Source organism: Mus caroli, unplaced genomic scaffold (assembly GCF_978045245.1).
Source record: "Mus caroli unplaced genomic scaffold, Mus_caroli_1 scaffold_2, whole genome shotgun sequence".
NCBI lineage: Eukaryota > Metazoa > Chordata > Mammalia > Rodentia > Muridae > Mus > Mus caroli.
In genome coordinates this window covers 102,630,421-102,651,109 of record NW_028227257.1, presented here as the reverse complement: position 1 = coordinate 102,651,109, position 20,689 = coordinate 102,630,421, and the positions used below count along the sequence as shown (strand labels likewise).

At 42.2% G+C, this 20,689-nt stretch overlaps 1 protein-coding gene across 3 annotated transcripts in view; it reads right to left on the bottom strand.

Annotated features, from left to right (window-relative positions):
• The window catches only part of Znf385b (zinc finger protein 385B), a 402,760-nt gene that overhangs the window by 293,416 nt on the left and 88,655 nt on the right, over positions 1–20,689 (bottom strand). For 2 of the 3 annotated variants that reach the window (XM_029474277.2, XM_085834743.1), the window contains exons 2-3: positions 4,217–4,364; positions 3,100–3,441 (exon numbers count right to left, since the gene is read on the bottom strand). In XM_029474277.2, the coding sequence (XP_029330137.1) occupies positions 3,100–3,394 (295 nt within the window). In that variant the 5' untranslated portion in view covers positions 3,395–3,441; positions 4,217–4,364. Of the gene's footprint in view, positions 1–1,486; positions 1,496–3,099; positions 3,442–4,216; positions 4,365–20,689 lie in introns of those variants that run through there. The other variant, XM_029474278.2, reaches the window with a different exon arrangement.

The window sequence follows — 20,689 nt, the reverse complement described above, 5'->3', positions numbered from 1 at the left end:
TCTTTTCCCTTAGAACATGAAGTGGTTACAAGCCCTACCAACATATCAGTAGCTAGAGCCACTAGGGCAGAATACCACACTGAGTGAGTGGCTTAAACAACCTCAATTAACCGCTTCATGCTTGCTGCAGCTAGATGTCAGGAATAAAGGTGTCCGGTTGGCTGACTGCTTCTCTGTACTCTTGAGGGATTCAGCTTTAAGTTATGGTTAGCTATTTACTCCTCCTCTAGTTGACTATTTTCCAGCCCCCTATGCTATCTGCACAAGAAAGAGAAGCCTCCTCCCTGCAAAACGTCTGTTCTTTACACGTCCCGATCCAGTTGGTTCCACATTTTAAAGATGTCCTCTGACTATGTCCTCAAGCTCCCCAGATTGTAACTTATGAAAATGGAGGCACAACTTTTAACATTACTACAGCAGTCAGAAAAACCAGAGGCACACATAGTTGAGAAATGGTGCAATGTGGAAGGCAAGCTGGAAGACACAGCTACCTCACACAGGACCCTCAATGACCAAGGGACTACTTTGGGGAGGCCAGCTGTGACTCACAGAAACAGCTGAGGCAGCAGGCTCCAGCGAAGAAGAGCACTCTCCGTTTGCCAAAGCTGAAGGAAAGTAGTCACCACTCCTTCATCTGAACCCCGTTCCCGTCTCTAGGGTTGACGGTGGACTGAGGCAGAGCACAGAGACAGTGTCTGCGTGGAGATCTACTCGAAGCTCCACGGGTCATGGCACTAAATCTTCATCTAGATCAATGAGATCAATGCTTTATAAGTGGAGCTCCATCTTCCTCATCAAAGAGTCCTTCTGAACAAAAGACAGCGAGAAGCTATGAGTTGACACTCGGGTTGAGAGAGCTGCTGCCCAGCAGAAAACAGCAGTGTGACGGATTGAGGCTGAGAAAAGCCGGTGGGGAGAAAATGATGCCAGCCTTGGTTCTCTTTGAGTAGAGGCTCAAAACGGTAAAAACTGTGCCTGTGCCACTCACTGACTCCTGCATCCTGTGACAGAAACGTTCCTCTGTCGTCAGGCTATGGAGTTGTATCATTTTGAATGACTAAGGTAACTACAGCCATTTGACTGAGAGGTAATTCTCAAACCATTACTCAGCCGATTTGCTTTCTAACTGAGATATCAATTTTCAGCCTAACACTAACATATTCTTAACCGGGAAATGAATACAAGCAAACACATGCTTCTATGAACAATTGCAATTAGCATTATAATAAACAGAAATTTATTATAGAATTATGACAGAAATGGAGAGTAACTTCTCACTCTCATAAGCATGTATCTTATATCACGGTGTGATAAGCACTGATTAGGAGAATTAGCTTAATGAAGTTAAACTTACTTTATACTAGGCAAGAAAAGTGGTTGCGCTTAGCTTTAAATACAAACGTTATCTGCACACAGACATTTCTAGCTGCAGTCAATGTGGATCTGGGTATAGTATACAAAATCCACACCCCAACAGCTGACACACCTACATTGTCTCCTTTGATGTTGAAGCCATGAGTTGGGAACAGGCACTGGCCAGATGGCCAGGGAGCTCCTCTACCTCACTTAAGGGCAATCTTTTCCAGCCAAAGAACACCCACCTTGAGTGGAAACCTTCTCTAGAGGTAACCATAGAACTCAATTCTTGTTAGTTCTGCCAGATGAAGCCACCACTGAGTAGCATGTGGAAGAGGAAAGGCTGCCCAAGAATGAGGTAAGGGGCTGAAAAGGCAGTCCACTGTCCCACCTGGAGATCCATCCCATATACAGTCATCAAACCCAGACACTATTAAGGACGCCAACAAGTGCTTACTGACAAAAGTCTGATAGAGCCCTCTCCTGAGAGGCTCTGCCGGTGCCTGAAAAATACAGAGGTGGATGCTCTCAGCCAACCATTGGCCTGAACATGGGGTCCCCAATGGAGGAGTTAGAAAAAGGACCCAAGAAGCTGAAAGGGTTTGCAGGAGGAACAACAATATGAACCAACCAGTACTCCCAGAGATCCCAGCAACTAAACCAACCAACCAAAGAATACATATGGAGGGACCCATGGCTCCAGCTGCATATGTAGCAGAGGATGACCTTGTCAGTCATCAATAGGAGTAGAGGCCCTTGGTCCTGTGAAGGCTCAATGTCCCAGTGTAGGGGAATGCCAGGACAAGGAAGAGGCAGTGAGTGGGTTCGTGAGCAGGGGGAAGGAGGATGAGATAGGGGGGTTTTGAAGGGGAAACCAGGAAAGGGGATAACATTTGAAATGTAAATAAAGAAAATATCTAATAAAACAAACAAACAAAAACAAAAAAAGAGTTAAAAACTACATCATGTTAAAAAAAAAAGAAGAGAAGAGAAGAGAAGAGAAGAGAAGAGAAGAGAAGAGGAGAGGAGAAGAGAAGAGAAGAGAAGAGAAGAGAAGAGAAGAGAAGAGAAGAGAAGAGAAGAGAAGAGAAGAGAAGAGAAGAGAAGAGAAGAGAAGAGGCAGTCCAGACACGAGGGCAGAGGAAGGGTTACAAACTCTCAAGCCTGTGCTTCTGCCTACTCATGGCAGGGTGTGACACGAGAGTGGACATGAGAACTGAGACGCCTGATGGTTTGGATGGGGCCTGGTCCAGCTGTCAGCTCCACAACCGCACTGCTTGCTGGGGGCACTCTAAAAGAGCAAGCAAGACAAGCTACTGTGCTACATCAGTGCTAGCTTACAGGATCATGGAGGTTATAAATGCAGCTGTAGCTCTTTATATACCATCAAGTAAGACATCACCCAAGAGAAAGGAGATAAGGAAAACCTAATTTTGAAGAGGGAAAGAAATAGTGGGTATCACTGATCAATTTTTAAACACAATTTCAAAAGATCAATACAATACAGGCAAATAGTAAGCCCATGGTGTCATGTGTGTGTGTGTGTGTGTGTGTGTGTGTGTGTGTGTGTGTGTGAATTCTCTGAGAGTGAACAAATAGAGTTTTCCTAGATTTTACTCTAGAGAGACAGCCTACGTGTAGTGGCAGTTTTAAGATGACCAATACTTTGTTCTACACCCTCCATTTTCTGTAACAAGACCAGTTTTACAAAAAGGCAGTGGTGCCACAGGGCCTGCTTCCTACCTGTGCTGGTGTTCGGGCCAGGCCCAGGGCAAGGGCAAGGGCAAGGGCCAGCCAGCAGTGGCACTGTGCCCTGGACCGGGGGTGGGGGCTGCCCATCGCTCAGCTGCTTGACCCGCTTTCGATGGGATTTGCCGTCATAATGGACCTGGGCCTGAGCAGCGGAGTTTAGCTGGATGTTGCACACTTCACAAAAGGAGAAGAGAATCTTCTTCTTCTCCTTGCTGAACTGGTCCCCAGGCCTGTCGTTCTTTAACCCCTTTTCTTCAAAGCCCCGTAGGAAGGTTGCCATGTTCATGATTCCATCTTTACAATGGTTGTCGGGGCTTGAGTAGTTCTTGATAACTGAAAGAAAAGAATACAAGGGCCTATAAATATATATGTGCTCTCGTACCTTCCAGTGCAGGTATAATTCATTTTTAATGGTTGGTTTGAGCAAATATGATCTTCAGCCAATTTGAGATTTTTACACCCCTCCTTTTCCTATCACCTCTCCCTCCCTCTGTCCCGTTAACTCCTGCCCATCCACAAGACCTTAGCTAGCAGTGGTCATTTCCAGGGAACCCATTCTGAACCCAGTGAAAGGACAGGGCCTGGTCATGTGTGGCACAGACCTATGTGACTTCCTTCACAGAGTCCATGAAATTGTATATTCCATGTCTCAGAAGTTATTTGTCATGTGTCCAATTCCTCCACTAAGTATGATCTCTGTGGGGACAGACATCTCTTCTCTACGTATGGCTTAGCCCTAGAACTGTACCTTTTACATAGTTGGCCTGTAAACATCTATTCAAATCAGGAAGGATGTTTTGAACATGTGAAGACAAAAATAAACAGAAAGAGCACACACACACCAAACACCACACATACCACATACACAAACACACACCACAGATACAGTTATGCCATACACAACACACCGCACACACATACCACACACATGCCACACATCACACACCACACACATACCACACATACACACACACATCACACATACACATACACATATACAGATACACACACACACACACACACACACACACAATTGCACAACCAGAAGGAGAACCATGCCAGAGTTAGGGTTGAGAAAGATTAAAAACATAGTATGGCTACAACTTACACTGAATTGTGTTCTAAAAACCCCTTTAAAAATCAGTCAACTGGAATTTGCACATATTTTCTTGCAGTTGTAGTGAAACAAATTGTAAATTTCCAGGTTAGCCCATAAATATCAATTTAATCTTTGATGAGCCTGAAATGTAGAGCATCTGGAATTAAAAAAAATAGAAATACAGTATTAGAGTAAATCAATGCATATGTTAAAGGAGTAGAACAGAATCTGAGTCTGGCATAATTTTGTGTTTAAATTCTGATCTTTTCTTTCATTTGCTAGATAGAAAACAGGATCATGAAGAATAATAACCCTCCTATGGGATTTTAAGAGAAAACTTCAGTACCTTGAGACCCTCAGTTAATGAACGTGACCTTGCCTATTTTCATTTATTGTTCAGTTCTTCTTTAAATGGGTAAGTGCTCATTCCACTCCTTCCCAAGTTGCTGGCATTTCCATGCTACCCACGTGATTGTGTTGCTCTTCTGTCTTGGGTTGAGGGAGGAGAAAGCCACTCTGAGAAGACAGGGCTACGCAAGTACAGTGACAAGCACCTGCAGCCCAAACTTGAAGAGATGGAGGAAGGAGAATTTCCAGTTTAAAGCAGAATGGATAGTACGACAAAACTCATCTCAAGACAAAATGAAAATAAAAATGAGAGTGAACAACTGGGCAGAAAGCAAGTGAAATGTGGCATGCTTAAGAAAGAACTGACTGAAGAGGATGGTGCCTGGCCAAGGAGGACGAAAAAGAAAACCCATATAAAAGAATAATCAGGGGGCTGGAGAGATGGCTCAGTGGTTAACAGCACCGACTCCTCTTCAGAAGGTCCTAAGTTCAAATCCCAGCAACCACATGGTGGCTCACAACCATCTGTAATGAGATCTTATGCTCTCTTATGGAATGCCTAAAGACAGCTATGTGTAGTTACATATAATAATAAATAAATAAATCTTAAAAAAAAAGAATAATTAGGACTCATCATGACTGGTGATAGATCACTGTGTATGGAATAAACTTGGGGGTTGAAATATTTTATTGGCTTTGAGTGATTATTTTATCCAAGTTTGTTTTGGGGCTTTCTGGAAAGGAAGGAGAAACTAAACACAAGTTGACAAGTGGTTGTTCACAAGCTGAATAATGAAAATTCAGAAGGGTGTTACCATAAAGATAGATGTTGATTCTACATGCAATATGCCAAATATACCATTTATTTGTACACATATACCTAGCTGTAAGGACAGTTCACATCTTGCTTACTTGATACATAAAATATACTCAGCCCATATACTATCTTACCTGGTGCTACCATTTTAAGGGATTCTATAAAAGTTTGCTTATTCTTTTTGGCTTAATCAGCTATTTTCCTTTGAGTCTACACAAATAGGCTGGTGAGATGACTCAGCAAGTAAAGACCCGTGGTTCCAAGCTGACAACCTGAGTTTAATTCCCAAGACCTACATGTTGGAAGGATACAACTGATTCCCACTTCCACACATGAAATATGGCATGCCTTCCCCATAACTAAAAAACTGGAGCGAAAATCCACACCAAATATACATAAATAGCAACTAAGCAATTCCCATAGCTAAGTTTGAAAATAAGAATTATTATTAAAATGAAATTTGAATTCCACATATTAATATTTTTGTGTTTCTTTAAATGAGTTATTAATGTCCTTCTTAAAATCCTCTACCAGCATCATGAGATATATACAATTTGCAAAACACATGAAACTCAAGAAGAAGGAAGACCAAAGTGTGGATTCTTTGTTCCTTCTTAGAATGAGGAACAAAATACACGTGGAAGGAGTTACAGAAAAAAAGTTTGGTGCTGAGACTGAAGGAAGGACCATCCTGAGACTGCCCCACCCGGGGATCCATCCCATATACAACCACCAAACCAAACTATTGCATATGCCAGAAAACTTTTTCTGACAGGACCCTGACATAGCTTTCTCTTGTGAGTCTATGCCAATGCCTGGCAAATACAGAAGTGGATGCTCACAGTCATCTATTGGATGGAACACAGGGCCCCGAATGAAGGAGCTAGAGAAAGTGCCCAAGGAGCTAAAGGGGTCTGCAACTCTATAGGAGGAACAAAAATATGAACTAACCAGTATCTCCAGAGCTCGTGTCTCTAGCTGCATAAGTAGCAGAGAATGGCCTAGTTGGCCATCACTGGGAAAGAGAGGCCCTTGGTATTTCGAAGATCATATGCCCCAGTACAGGGGAATGTCAGGGCCAGGAAGCAGGAGTGGGTGGGTTGGGGAGCAGGGCGGGAGGAAGGTATAGGGGACTTTCAGGATAACATTTGAAATGTAAATGAAGAAAATATCTAATAAAAAATAAATAATTTTGTTTTCAAATCCAAAGCCTCGACACACTCCAAAGCGTCAGAGCCATATGAAAGTTATGCTCGGGTCCCGGGACTCCGCCGAAAAGTAGTCTGCACAGGTGAGAGTGTGCACACGGAAGCAGACAGCTTCTGGGACAGGCGGGAGCCACAGAGCTTCTGAGGCAGCGCCCTTTTCGGGCTCCAGACATCAGACCACCTTCCTTTCCACTGCAGCACTGGGGTTCCTGGCCTGGGAAGTCTCCAGACAGCAGCAAGGACCCACACAGGATCCGCCATGGGATCCTAAGACCTCTGGTGAGTGGAACACAGCATCTGCTCCAATCCAATCGCATGGGACCTGAGACTGCATTAACTAGGGAAGCAGATAACCGGCCCTGATTAGGGGCACAAGTCCCTTCTGTCCACTCCAGCATCGGGGTTCCTTGGGTGCTGAGTTTCTGGACACCCCCAAGTTCCTCATAGGACCCTCCACGGGATCTTAAGACCTCTGGTGAGTGGAACACAACTTCTAGCAGGAGGCAGTTTGGAACACTAGATATCTGGGAACCTTCCCTGCAAGAGAAGAGCTTGCCTGCAGAGAGTACTCTGACCACTGAAACTAAGGATGGAGCTAGTCTCCCAGGTCTGCTGATAGAGGCTAACATAATCACCTGAGGAACAAGCTCTAACCAGAGACAAATATAACAACTAACTCCAGAGATTACCAGATGGCGAAAGGCAAACTTAAGAATCCTACTAACAGAAATCAAGACTACTCACCATCATCAGAACGCAGCACTCCCACCCCAACTAGTCCTGGGCACCCCAACACAACCGAAAAGCTAGACCCGGATTTAAAAGCATATCTCATGATGATGGTAGAGGACATCAAGAAGGACTTTAATAACTCACTTAAAGAAATATAGGAGAACATGGCTAAAGAGTTACAAGTCCTTAAAGAAAAACAGGAAAACACAACCAAACAGGTAGAAGTCCTTAAAGAAAAACAGGAAAACACATCCAAACAGGTGATGGAAATGAACAAAACCATACTAGACCTCAAAAGGGAATTAGACACAATAAAGAAAACCCAAAATGAGGCAACGCTAGAGATAGAAACCCTGGAAAGAAATCTGGAACCATAGATGCCATCATCAGCAACAGAATACAAGAGATGGAAGAAAGAATTTCAGGTGCAGAAGATTCCATAGAGAACATCGGCACAACATACAAAGAAAATACAAAACACAAAAGGATCCTAACTCAAAACATCCAGAAAATCCAGGACACAATGAGAAGACCAAACCTACAGATAATAGGAGTTGATGAGAATGAAGATTTTCAACTTAAAGGGCCAGCAAATATCTTCAACAAAATTATAGAAGAAAATTTCCCAAACATAAAGAAAGAGATGCACATGAACATACAAGAAGCCTACAGAACTCCAAATAGACTGGACCAGAAAAGAAATACCTCCCGACACATAATAATCAGAACAACAAATGCACTAAATAAAGATAGAATATTAAAAGCAGTAAGGGAGAAAGGTCAAATAACATATAAAGGCAGGCCTATCAGAATTACACCAGACTTTTCACCAGAGATTATGAAAGCCAGAAGAGCCTGGACAGATGTTCTACAGACACTAAGAGAACACAAATGCCAGCCCAGGCTACTATACCCGGCCAAACTCTCAATTACCATAGATGGAGAAACCAAAGTATTCCACCACAAAACCAAATTCACACATTATCTTTCCACGAATCCAGCCCTTCAAAGGATAATAAAAGAAAAAAACCAATACAAGGAAGGAAATCACGCCCTAGAAAAAGCAAGAAAGTAATCCTTCAACAAACCAAAAAGAAGACAGCCACAAGAACAGAATGCCAACTCTAACAACAAAAATAAAAGGAAGCAACAATTACTTTTCCTTAATATCTCTTAATATCAATGGACTCAATTCCCCAATAAAAAGACATAGACTAACAGACTGGCTACACAAACAGAACCCAACATTCTGCTGCTTACAGGAAACCCATCTCAGGGAAAAAGACAGACACTATCTCAGAGTGAAAGGCTGGAAAACAATTTTCCAAGCAAATGATCTGAAGAAACAAGCTGGAGTAGCCATCTAATATCGAATAAAATGGACTTCCAACCCAAAGTTATCAAAAAAGACAAGGAGGGACATTTCATACTCATCAAAGGTAAAATCCTCGAAGAGGGACTCTCAATTCTGAATATCTATGCTTGAAATGCAAGGGTAGCCACATTCATTAAAGAGACTTTAGTAAAGCTCAAAGCACACATTGCACCTCACACAATAATAGTGGGAGACTTCAACACACCACTTTCATCAATGGACAGATCGTGGAAACAGAAACTAAACAGGGACACAGTGAAACTAACAGAAGTTATGAAACAAATGGGCTTAACAGATATCTACAGAACATTTTATCCTAAAACAAAAGGATATACCTACTTCTCAGCACCTCATGGGACCTTCTCCAAAATTGACCATTTAATTGGTCACAAAACAGGCCTCAACAGATACAAAAATATTGAAATTGTCCCATGCTTCCTATCAGACCACCATGGACTAAGGCTGATCTTCAATTACAACATAAATAATGGAAAGCCAACATTCACGTGGAAACTGAACAACACTCTTCTCAATGATACCTTGGTCAAGGAAGGAATAAAGAAAGAAATTAAAGACTTTTTAGAGATTAATGAAAATGAGGCCACAACATACCCAAACCTATGGGACACAATGAAAGCATTTCTAAGAGGGAAACTCATAGCTCTGAGTGCCTCCAAAAAGAAACTGGAGAGAGCACACACTAGCAGCTTGACAACACATCTAAAAGCTCTAGAAAAGAAGGAAGAAAATTCATGCAAGAGGTGTAGACGGCAGGAAATAATCAAACTCAGGGGCAAAATCAACCAAGTGGAAACAAAAAGAACTATACAAAGAATTAACCAAACATGGAGTCGGTTCTTCGAGAAAATCAACAAGATAGATAAACCCTTAACTAGACTCACTAGAGGGCACAGGGACAACATCCTAATTAACAAAATCAGAAATGAAAAGGGAGACATAACAGATCCTGAAGAAATCCAAAACATCATCAGATCCTTCTACAAAAGGCTATACTCAACAAAACTGGAAAACCTGGACGAAATGGACAAATTTCTAGACAGATACCAGGTACCAAAGTTAAATCAGGATCAAGTTAACGATCTAAACAGTCCCATATCCCCTAAAGAAATAGAAGCAGTCATTAATAGTCTCCCAGCCAAAAAAAGCCCAGGACCAGATGGGTTTAGTGCAGAGTTCTACCAGACCTTCAAAGAAAATCTAATTCCAGTTCTGCAAACTATTCCACAAAATAGAAGTAGAGGGAACTCTACCCAACTCATTCTATGAATCCACAATTACTCTGATAACTAAACCACAGAAAGATCCAACAAAGATAGAGAACTTTAGACCAATTTCCCTTATGAATATAGATGCAAAAATACTCAATAAAATTCTCGCTAACCGAATCCAAGAACACATTAAAGCAATCATCCATCCTGACCAAGTAGGTTTTATTCCAGGGATGCAGGGATGGTTTAATATACGGAAATCCATCAACGTAATCCATTATATAAACAAACTCAAAGACAAAAACCACATGATCATCTCGTTAGATTCGAAAAAAGCATTCGACAAGATCCAACACCCATTCATGATAAAAGTCTTGGAAGATCAGGAATTCAAGGCCCATACCTAAACATGATAAAAGCAATCTACAGCAAACCAGTAGCCAACATCAAAGTAAATGGTGAGAAGCTGGAAGCAATCCCACTAAAATCAGGGACTAGACAAGGCTGCCCACTTTCTCCCTACCTATTCAACATAGTACTTGAAGTCCTAGCCAGAGCAATTCGACAACAAAAGGAGATCAAGGGGATACAAATTGGAAAAGATGAAGTCCAAATATCAAATTTTGCAGATGATATGATAGTATATATAAGTGACCCTAAAAATTACACCAGAGAACTCCTAAACCTGATAAACAGCTTCGGTGAAGTAGCTGGATATAAAATTAACTCAAACAAGTCAATGGCCTTTCTCTACACAAAGAATAAACAGGCTGAGAAAGAAATAGGGAAACAACACCCTTCTCAATAGTCACAAATAATATAAAATATCTTGGCATGACTCTAACTAAGGAAGTGAAAGATCTGTATGATAAAAACTTCAAGTCTCTGAAGAAAGAAATTAAAGAAGATCTCAGAAGATGGAAAGATCTCCCATGCTCATGGACTGGCAGGATCAACATTGTAAAAATGGCTATCTTGCCAAAAGCAATCTACAGGTTCAATGCAATTCCCATCAAAATTCCAACTCAATTCTTCAACGAATCAGAAAGAGCAATCTCCAAATTCATCTGGAATAACAAAAAACCTAGGATAGCAAAAACTCTTCTCAAGGATAAAAGTATCTCAGGTGGAATCACCATGCCTGACCTAAAGCTTTACTACAGAGCAATTGTGATAAAAACTGCATGGTACTGGTACAGTGACAGACAAGTAAACCAATGGAATAGAAATGAAGACCCAGAAATGAACCCACACACCTATGGTCACTTGATCTTTGACAAGGGAGCTAAAACCATCCAGTGGAAGAAAGACAGCATTTTCAACAAATGGCGCTGACACAACTGGTTGTTATCATGTAGAAGAATGTGAATCGATCCATTCCTATCTCCTTGTACTAAGGTCAAATATAAGTGGATCAAGGGACGTCACATAAAACCAGAGACACTGAAACTTATAGAGGAGAAAGTGGAGAAAAGCCTCGAAGATATGGGCACAGGAGAAAAATTCCTGAATAGAACAGCAATGGCTTGTGCTGTAAGATCGAGGTTGACAAATGGGACCTCATGAAACTGCAAAGCTTCTGCAAGGCAAAAGACACCGTCAATAAGACAAAAAGGCCACCAACAGATTGGTAAAGGATCTTTACCTATCCTAAATCAGAGAGGGGACTAATATCCAATATATATAAAGAACTCAAGAGGGTGGACTCCAAAAAATCAAATAACCCCATTAAAAAATGGAGCTCAGAGCTAAACAAAGAATTCTCACCTGAGGAATACCGAATGGCTGAGAAACACCTGAAAAAATGTTCAACATCCCTAATCATCAGAGAAATGCAAATCAAAACAACCCTGAGATTCCACCTCACACCAGTCAGAATGGCTAAGATCAAAAATTCAGGTGACAGCAGATGCTGGCGAGGATGTGGAGAAAGAGGAACACTCCTCCATTGTTGGTGGGATTGCAAGCTTGTACAACCACTCTGGAAATCAGTCTGGCGGTTCCTCAGAAAATTGTACATAGTACTACCGGAGGATCCAGCAATACCTCTCCTGGGCATATATCCAGAAGATGTCCCAACCGGTAAGAAGGACACATGCTCCACTATGTTCATAGCAGCCTTATTTATAATAGCCAGAAGCTGGAAAGAGCCCAGATGCCCCTCAGCAGAGGAATGGATACAGAAAGTGTGGTACATTTACACAATGGAGTACTACTCTGCTATTAAAAAGAATGAATTTATGAAATTCCTAGGCAAATGGTTGGACCTGAAGGGCATCATCCTGAGTGAGGTAACATAATCACAAAAGAACTCAAATGATATGTACTCACTGATAAGTGGATATTAGCCCAGAAACTTAGTATAGCGAGATATAAGATAAAATTTGCAAAACACGTGAAACTGAAGAAGAACAAAGACCAAAGTGTGGACACTTTGCCCCTTCTTAGAATTGGAAACAATCACCCATGGAAGGATTACAGAGACAAAGTTTGGAGCTGAGACAAAAGGATGGACCATCTAGAGACTGCCATATCCAGGGGTCCATCCCATAATTTGCCTCCAAACAATGACAGCATTGCATACACTAGCAAGCGTTTGCTGTAAGGACCCTGATATAGCTGTCTCTTGTGAGACTAGGCCAGGGCCTAGCAAACACATAAGTGGATGCTCACAGTCAGCAATTGGATGGATCACAGGGCCCCCAATGGAGGAGCTAGAGAAAGTATCCAAGGAGCTAAAGAGACCTGCAACCCTGTACGTGCAACAACATTATGAACTAACCAGTACCCCGGAGCTCTTGTCTCTAGCTGCATATGTATCAAAAGATGGCCTAGTCCGCCATCACTGGAAAGAGAGGCCCATTGGACACGCAAACTTTATATGCCCCAGTACAGGGGAACGCCAGGGCCAAAAAAATGGGAATGGGTGGGTAGGGAAGTGGGGGGGGAGGATATGGGGGACTTTTGGGATAGCATTGGAAATGTAATTGAGGAAAATATGTAATAAAAATATATTAAAAAATAAAGAAATTTATGCTCATATATCACTATACCTCCTCTCTGAATATTCAAATATAAGAGTTGGTGAATGAGATGAATTGATAAGCAGATAGTTCTAACTATGAGCTAACCAAGGTTGCACCCTGGTGAGAACACTGATCCCTGTAAAGCAAGCAAACCCGGGACCGGTGAACCTTGCAAAGCTAGACCATCACTAGCCCTTACTGCATTGCTGGACTCTGAGAGTAACTAAGATCCTTGAGTCACCTAAAGGCTGCTCTGTTGGACCTTTCTCCTGAAAATCTCACATTTCCCAATATCTCTGACCTTGCACATGTTGTAACTGAACGTGGTATTTCAGAGAAGCAAGATATCTGCCATGTTATCCCCTCGCCTTTAAATCTGAATTGAAACAATGACCTTGTTTTTGTGTATTATAAAAAGGTAACCCAGCTGCCTCTGCCTTTCTGGCTACTTTAAGTTGTCCTAGAAACAAGCTATATTTTACATTGGTTTACATGTGCATACCCTAAGTAGGAAATCAGGAGCCTGTAAAGTGTATGCCCCCTCCCAGAGCTATTTTTCTAAGGGATCCTTCAACCCTCCAGAACCACAGCCATGGGCCTCTTTGGCAAGACTGCAAGGCAATTCCTTAAGCGATGTTCACCAACTCCCAGTTATCAGTCCAAACCTGATTTCATTCACCACACCTCCTTGGCTTCTCAGGGAAAAGAAAAGCTGGTTCTCACTAACAGCCACTTGCAACCAAAGTATATTTAGTTACAGAGGTCTTGGGGAAAGGACCTAGAGGTGGCACATATCAGAGTCTTGACATCCACATTGGGTCCAAGATGACATCGTGCCAGTCTCACACCCGGTGTGAAGTGATAGCGTCTATAATGTCAACTTTCTAGCTAAGGGTACGGTGAACAGTGAGTCTAAGTGGAAGGCAAGAGAAAATCTCACTTGTTATTTTAATTTTTTTCTTAATCAGGCTCCCCCAGATGACATGTTTTGTATTCGTGGGACAGAAAGCCCTTTAGGGATGAATTTTTGAGAGCAGTAAGCAGCAAGCTACTTTAAGTAGACCAGAACGTGTCTCTGGGGACAGGACCAGGAGGAGCAGGCAAAATATCCTGTGCTCTTTTTGTGTTATTCTGCGAGATGGCTCACACTTTGTCACCCATGAAAGAAGAGCATATTCTGATACAAGTTAATGTATGAAAAGGTGGCCCTGTGAGATGCCTTTTGGAAAGTGAACTGAAGGCCCAAACTGGACGATCAGTATGTATCAAAATGAGTGATTTTAAATGATCAAGGTGACTGATTGAATAAACTTTTCTAAGGAGAAACTTATCTCTAGAACCGGTCCCATATGCACAGCCATCCAGCGGTTTTTTACAATAACTTGAAAAGGGCTGGAGGCTGCTTCAGAGGTAAACGTTGGATTCTGTGAAACGGCATGCCCATGTCCTGTGAACAATGTGATGGTGACCTTTTGAGGAGCTGGCTGTGTATATTCCCCTCATTGCCACGCCCTGGTGACTTGTCACTTAGAGTCCTCCAGATGATCCGCTGGCCAGGGTCTCTGCGCATCAAGATTCTATATTCACAATTCTCTGTTCAAAAATCCAGGATGGCACACTGCCCTCATGCGATCACTTTAAATCTCAATCTAGGTCTGTTACAGTTGTGTAAATTTGTTTATTTCCTCACTTAGTGAACGCTTATTTATTGGGCAGGCAGGAAGCTCGACAGTAGGAAGCAACAGTGCTTAGGGTGTGCAGGGCATGCAAGTCTGACCGACAAGAAACAGGATGAAGGAGGAAGGACAAGGGTCGGCTGAGTTCTTTGGGGACTAATTTTTCCTCCCTAACTAGATTTCAAGAACCCCAGAAGATTGAAAAAAATTCTTATTTGTCTTGGTACCCTCAGCATCCATGATTGAAGTTAGTATGAAAAGGCATTCACTCTGTCTGAATAAATGAATGTAATGTGCGTGCATATTCAAGGTGTGCGTGGGGCACTCACTGTGAACCTAAGAACCAAGTTCAAAGCTTGTACTGTTTCTGTTGTGGGTGGCCCAACTCTTGCAAGGTCACACTGTATCACTGACCACACAGCCGCATCCTTTCCTGTGGTTAGTCTAACAGGGAATAAAACAGTCAGTACTTGGAGGAAGGTGCGGGCAAGCTTTGTGGGATTGAAAATACATAGGTGAGAAACTCGCTAGGCTTGGACACAGGGTGCGTTCACTTCCCAAGAATACAGAATGCAAGCACTTAATATTAAGTTGACCTCCAGGATCTCCATTGAGGGGGAAAATTAAGAGGTTGATAGAATGTGTTCCTTTTGTTGTGTGAGTCAGTATCTGATTCATAATATGAGCTAGATATTGACGGCTATACTTGATTTAATCCAATTTCACATTCATCCAATACTGACTAACAATAATTAGCTGATCTCGCTCCGTGGTAATGAAAAAAAAAAGTCTAAAATAAAAACCTGTGAGAAAAAAAAAAAAAGAGTTCAGAGCTGAGGGTACAGTTCATAGAACTCCCTAGCATGTGCGAGGTTCTAGTTCAAAGACCCCAGTGCACTGGTACAAAAGAAGCAGAAGGGAGCACTACTAAAGTAGTCACTCTTCTGCTTGGGTCCAGAGCTTGACTCCAGAGAGTTCCATGCACAGCTGTCTCCTACTTCCTCCTCACTGTAGCTTTATGACACTGGATTCGAACTGCTGCTTAGGGTTCGATGTCGATACATTGTTTCTCCATCCCGTGTTTCTCCATGTCTTTCAATCATCTACTGGCACTCTGCTAGTACTGGTGAGGTGGGCTATAACAGGAAGCCCCAGACTCATCTGGATGTTGGTGTCACAGTTGATTAAGAATGACAGGCGCTGCTGTGCTTCTAGTAGCTTCTTCCATTTGATTTTCTTATTAATTAATTAGTTAATTAATTAATTTGCATCCCAAGTGCTGCCCCCTATCAATTCCCACCTCAATGAGGTCCTCCCCCACCCCTCCCTTTCTCCTGTGAGATGATGACGACCCCTCTCTTCCCCCTACTATGCTCTCACAGTAGCGCATCAAGTCTCTGCCAGATTAGGCACATCTTGAGAAAAATTCAGCTTTTAGGGACACACTGATCCTTCATTTGAGGGAAAACGTCTAAGAGGCTCTCTGTAGTATGTGAAGGCAAAAACAGAGGCTCAGAATACGCGGTAGTGGACACTCGGGAGTGATGGTTCCAAGGATGCCAATCTGTCTTCCATAGCTGGACAAAAGGCATCCTTGCCCACCACGGCACAGTTGCACCTCCAAAAATTATATTTTCTTTCATAAAGTATTTCTTTCTTCTAAGTGGATTTAAGTTTACGGTTCCTGACAGTTTTTGTTACATTCTGGGAGATGAGTGTGTTCCCCTGCCATCGCCTTGAGAGATGAGAGGAGACCCCATGGCAAGGAGTGAAACAGAAACACCCTACAGTAAGAGAAGAACGTCAAAGGGATGTTGAGGTTCTGCCCAAAATAGCTGCTTGATGGCACATATTCTGGATAAATAACACGATTTCATAGCAAATTCCCCTTTTCCTGAAACTGTCCAAATGGCAAAAAAAGGGACAATCATAAATTCCATGGATATGTTTAGAAACAAAATATTCCCACTATCTGTCTTCCCAAAGATTGACAGTCAATGGGGAATAGAGGGGCTATCATAGAGGAGCAGAAGCCTATGGTTCAGGTATCCCTGGAATGAGGAGAGACGTTGCCTCCTGACACATAGTGACAGGCCTGAGGGTTCTCAGAAAAGACTTTCACAGTGGGTGACACCTCTAGAGGGTTTGGTCTTAGAGCCCAAGGGGACCTCTCTCTAGCAGCAGCGTTTAGTTCTCCTCTAGTGTCTTTCTGTCCCTTCTCAAAAGACCTCTGGGGATGAAGAAGGGCTCAGTAGCTAACACTGCATCCTGCTCTTGCAGGGAACCCAAGTCTGCTTCTCAGCACACATGGCTCGTAGCTCATAACAACCTGCACCCCAGCGCTGGAAATCTGATGCCAAATTTTGGCCTCTGTTTGTACTGCACTCACATACAAGCAAGCATGCGTGCAAAATTAAATATAAAAGCAACACCTTAAAAATAAAACACATCCCTAACTCATCAGTGAAGACACTGAAAACTTACAGAAGATCTTGCCACTATGGAGCATAGGGGTGGCACCTGGGGCAAAGGTCATGTGTGGGGAAGTAGCAGCAATGGACTAACGGATGCTACTAACCGACGAAAGAGGGAGACAGTGATTCAGAACCAGTCTGCTGGTGAAGACACTGAAAAACTGTATAATAACATCTCAAGGGTCCCCCAAGTCCTGAAAATAAATAGAATTCCTGCATTGAGTCAGAATTTAAATTTGTTTATGTATTGATTTATTGTGTGTTGGCAATAGAACCTAGAGTTGTGTGTGCAACTCTAGCCTATGGGCTACATCCTCAGATCTGCATTTCTATATTTGTATGATATTGTGGACAAACAGGGAAGGACATTTGAGTATCTAAGGATAAAGCAAACAAACTGTATTCTCATTAATCATTACAGACAGAAAACCAATCAGATGGCTGGCACTTAGAAGGTATTCTATACGCCCAAGCAAGTGCTATAATTCAAATGTAGTTTAGCTTTACTCAAAGGCTGCCAGTGAATTTAGTCTTGACTTTCCTAAGACCTGAAAGCTGAATGTGTTTATAAACAGATGTCTTTTCTGGAAACCTTGATCTTCAAAGTAGCCCAAAGCCATCAAGTTGAGACAGCCTAACCATGAGAATGCAATTTATTCTTAATGCCTGAATACGTTTCAGCTTTAATTGTATACTTCAGATAACGCAGGGACTGAAGCTATCTTTTATATTCCTGCTTGAAACGGGGTCTCCATCTGCAGCCCAGGCTGGCCTCACAAGTGTAGTCCCCCTGAGCCAACTTTCTGTGTGCTGGGACTGAAGGCATGCACCAACACAGCTAGCTTTCCTATATGCTTAATGGATGCAGCACACAAGCAGAGGAACATGAATGCTTCCTAGTGCAAGCCCACAATGGTGCGATAAAAATGCTTACTTGGAAAGCTGTTAATGTTACAAACAAAACAATTAGTGAAATGCTCCGTTAAACAGAGACTGACTGCTGTACACACCTAGTTATATAGATACAGAGTATAAATTTATTTAATTTAATCACCGCACGAACTTTCCTAGAAAAGAAGAATACTATTTGGGAATTCTCTTCTTTGGGGGATGAATCAAAGGCAAAAGACCAGGTTTGCAAACTTAAAATGATTACCCCAAGGAGATAATTAGGTACACTTACACCTAAAATATGATATAGTTTTTTATTTCTATATGTCGAGTTATATTAATGATAGATTAGAATTTATTCCTGGCAAATCAGAGCTTGGCTTTTTATATTCCACTGAAACATGTGTTAGGAAACCCTTCCAGCTATAAGAGATGCTACATCTGGGCTACACAGCCCTCTTTTTTTTGAATTTTTTGTTTTGTTTTGTTCTTGTTTTTCGAGACAGGGTTTCTCTGTATAGCCCTGCCTGTCCTGGAACTCACTCTGTAGACCAGGCTGGCCTCAAACTCAGAAATCTGCCTGCCTCTGCCTCCCGAGTGCTGGGATTAAAGGCATGTGCCACCACGCCCAGCTCTTTTTTTTTAATTTTAATTTTATTTTTTTAATTAAAATATATCTTTCCCTCTCCCCTTTCGTCCGTTAGCCACCTCAATGTACCTGCCTTGCTTCCTCTCAAATTTCATGGCTTCTTTTTCCATTAACTACTAGTTACATATAGAACCACATAAATCTACAAATGCCACCTGCTGGGTCCATTTAGTGTTACCTGTATACATAGTATTTCAGGGCTGATCACTTGGTATTGGATAAACAACTGGGAGTTTCATCTCTGGGGAAGACTATTTCTCCTACGATAAGCATTCCACAGTTGCCTGAAGATCTTTGTCTAAGGGTGAGGCCCTGTGAGGTCCCCTTTCTATGTTAGTGTATATTAAAAAAAGACACAAACAAGCACAACAGTAATAGACACACATAATCCTCTTTGTGGTAAGGATGGCCGGATTCCACCTGTACTGTAGCCTGCCTTGTAAATCTGTTCAACATGAGACAGACACAAAGCACAGGAGAGGGAGCTTAGAAACAACTAATGAGGACCTCAGCAAGGACAGACATGGGAGCCCAGCCCCTTCCATTGTCATTCACTGTCCAGGCTGGGGAACATCCAAGAACATTTCCTTTGAATAACCAGAAGCTTTTGTATGAAGTGGGAGTAAGTAATTCCACCTGGTAGGAGCCTCCTATTGCATGGAAGAGGGGACAGAAAGTCACTAGATGGCTCCACAGAATGCTACAGAGTCCATCAAAGAAGTAATGGGTTTGGCTTTAGATGCTGTGGTGGTTTGAATACGCTTAGTCCCAGGAGTGGCACTGTTAGGAGGTGTTGCTTTGTTGGAGGAATTATGTCACTGATGGCATGGGCTTTAAGACCCTCATCCTAGCTGCCTGGAAGCTAGTCTTCTAGCCACCTTCAGATGAAGGGTAGATGCCTGTCTGGACACTGCCATGCTATCAAAGTGGTAACTTAGATGATACTAGACCTGTAAGCCAGTCTCTATTAAATATTGCCCATATAAGAGTTGGATTGGTCATGGTGTCTGTTCACAGCGGCAAAACACTAAGACAGATGCTTTACTCTTGGCTCACTATTCCACTCCTATTCTCAAAAATGCTTTTGTGCTTTCTTAACCAAGTGTCTCTATTTCCCTTTCTGACCATTATGCCATGATGCAGTTCTTTATCCAGGGACACAAGAGCCTAAATCAGGTGCCGATCTGCCACTCAAGAGCAATCATATTTTCTCTCTTCCTTCTCTTTATTTCAGTTTCACACACTATCTGAGAGCTTACTCGTGCTTCCCTGGATGCTTCAGGCTGCTTTCCTTGCTCTGAGAAGGCTCCCTTCATCTCTGCCCCAGGAGCTGCTTGCAGATTCCACATCTAAGTCTGTCTGTGTTCTTGAAGGTATGACTTTCTCTCTTCCTCTCCTCCATCACCCTCTTCCCAGCAACTGCCAAGATTTACAGCTTGCCTGCCCTCCTGTTTTTCTCTCGAAGTTGTCCTTGAGCTATAAAAACATAAAAGCAGTGATGATTTCATTCAGGTCACTGCCAGTACCAGACTCACTCTTGGCTGTGGGCAGTTTATCCCATGGGCCCTTTCTCTCAGTCATGAAGATTTTCATACCCAGCATCACCAAAGGCCATTCTTCCTAACACATCAAGTGGGCTTTGTGGGTAAAAGGAACATTTAGAAACAGTTGACCAGTTCTCAATTATGATAATTTGCTCACAAAGGAAACTATTTTCTTGGGTAGTACATTGGTGTGGCATTTGTAGTAAAAAAAACAAAAAGTAAAAAAAAGAAAGAGAGAAGAAAAAGAAAGAAAGGGAAAAAGAAAGGAGAGAGAGGGGGAGAGAGAGAGAGAGAAAGCAATCAAATTTATATAGGCTTATTTTTGAAGTAGTAGGTCAAATAAGGATATCTTTGCCCAGGAAAAATGCTATAATGCCAGGTCAACAGATGTAAACTGAGAACACTTCAAGTGAAATGCAGCAAATAGCCACCTATGCACACAACACACTCCTCTGTACCTTGAGAGCATTAAAGAGCAACTACGCTGTTGAAAACACAAAGTCCTGCTAGGCT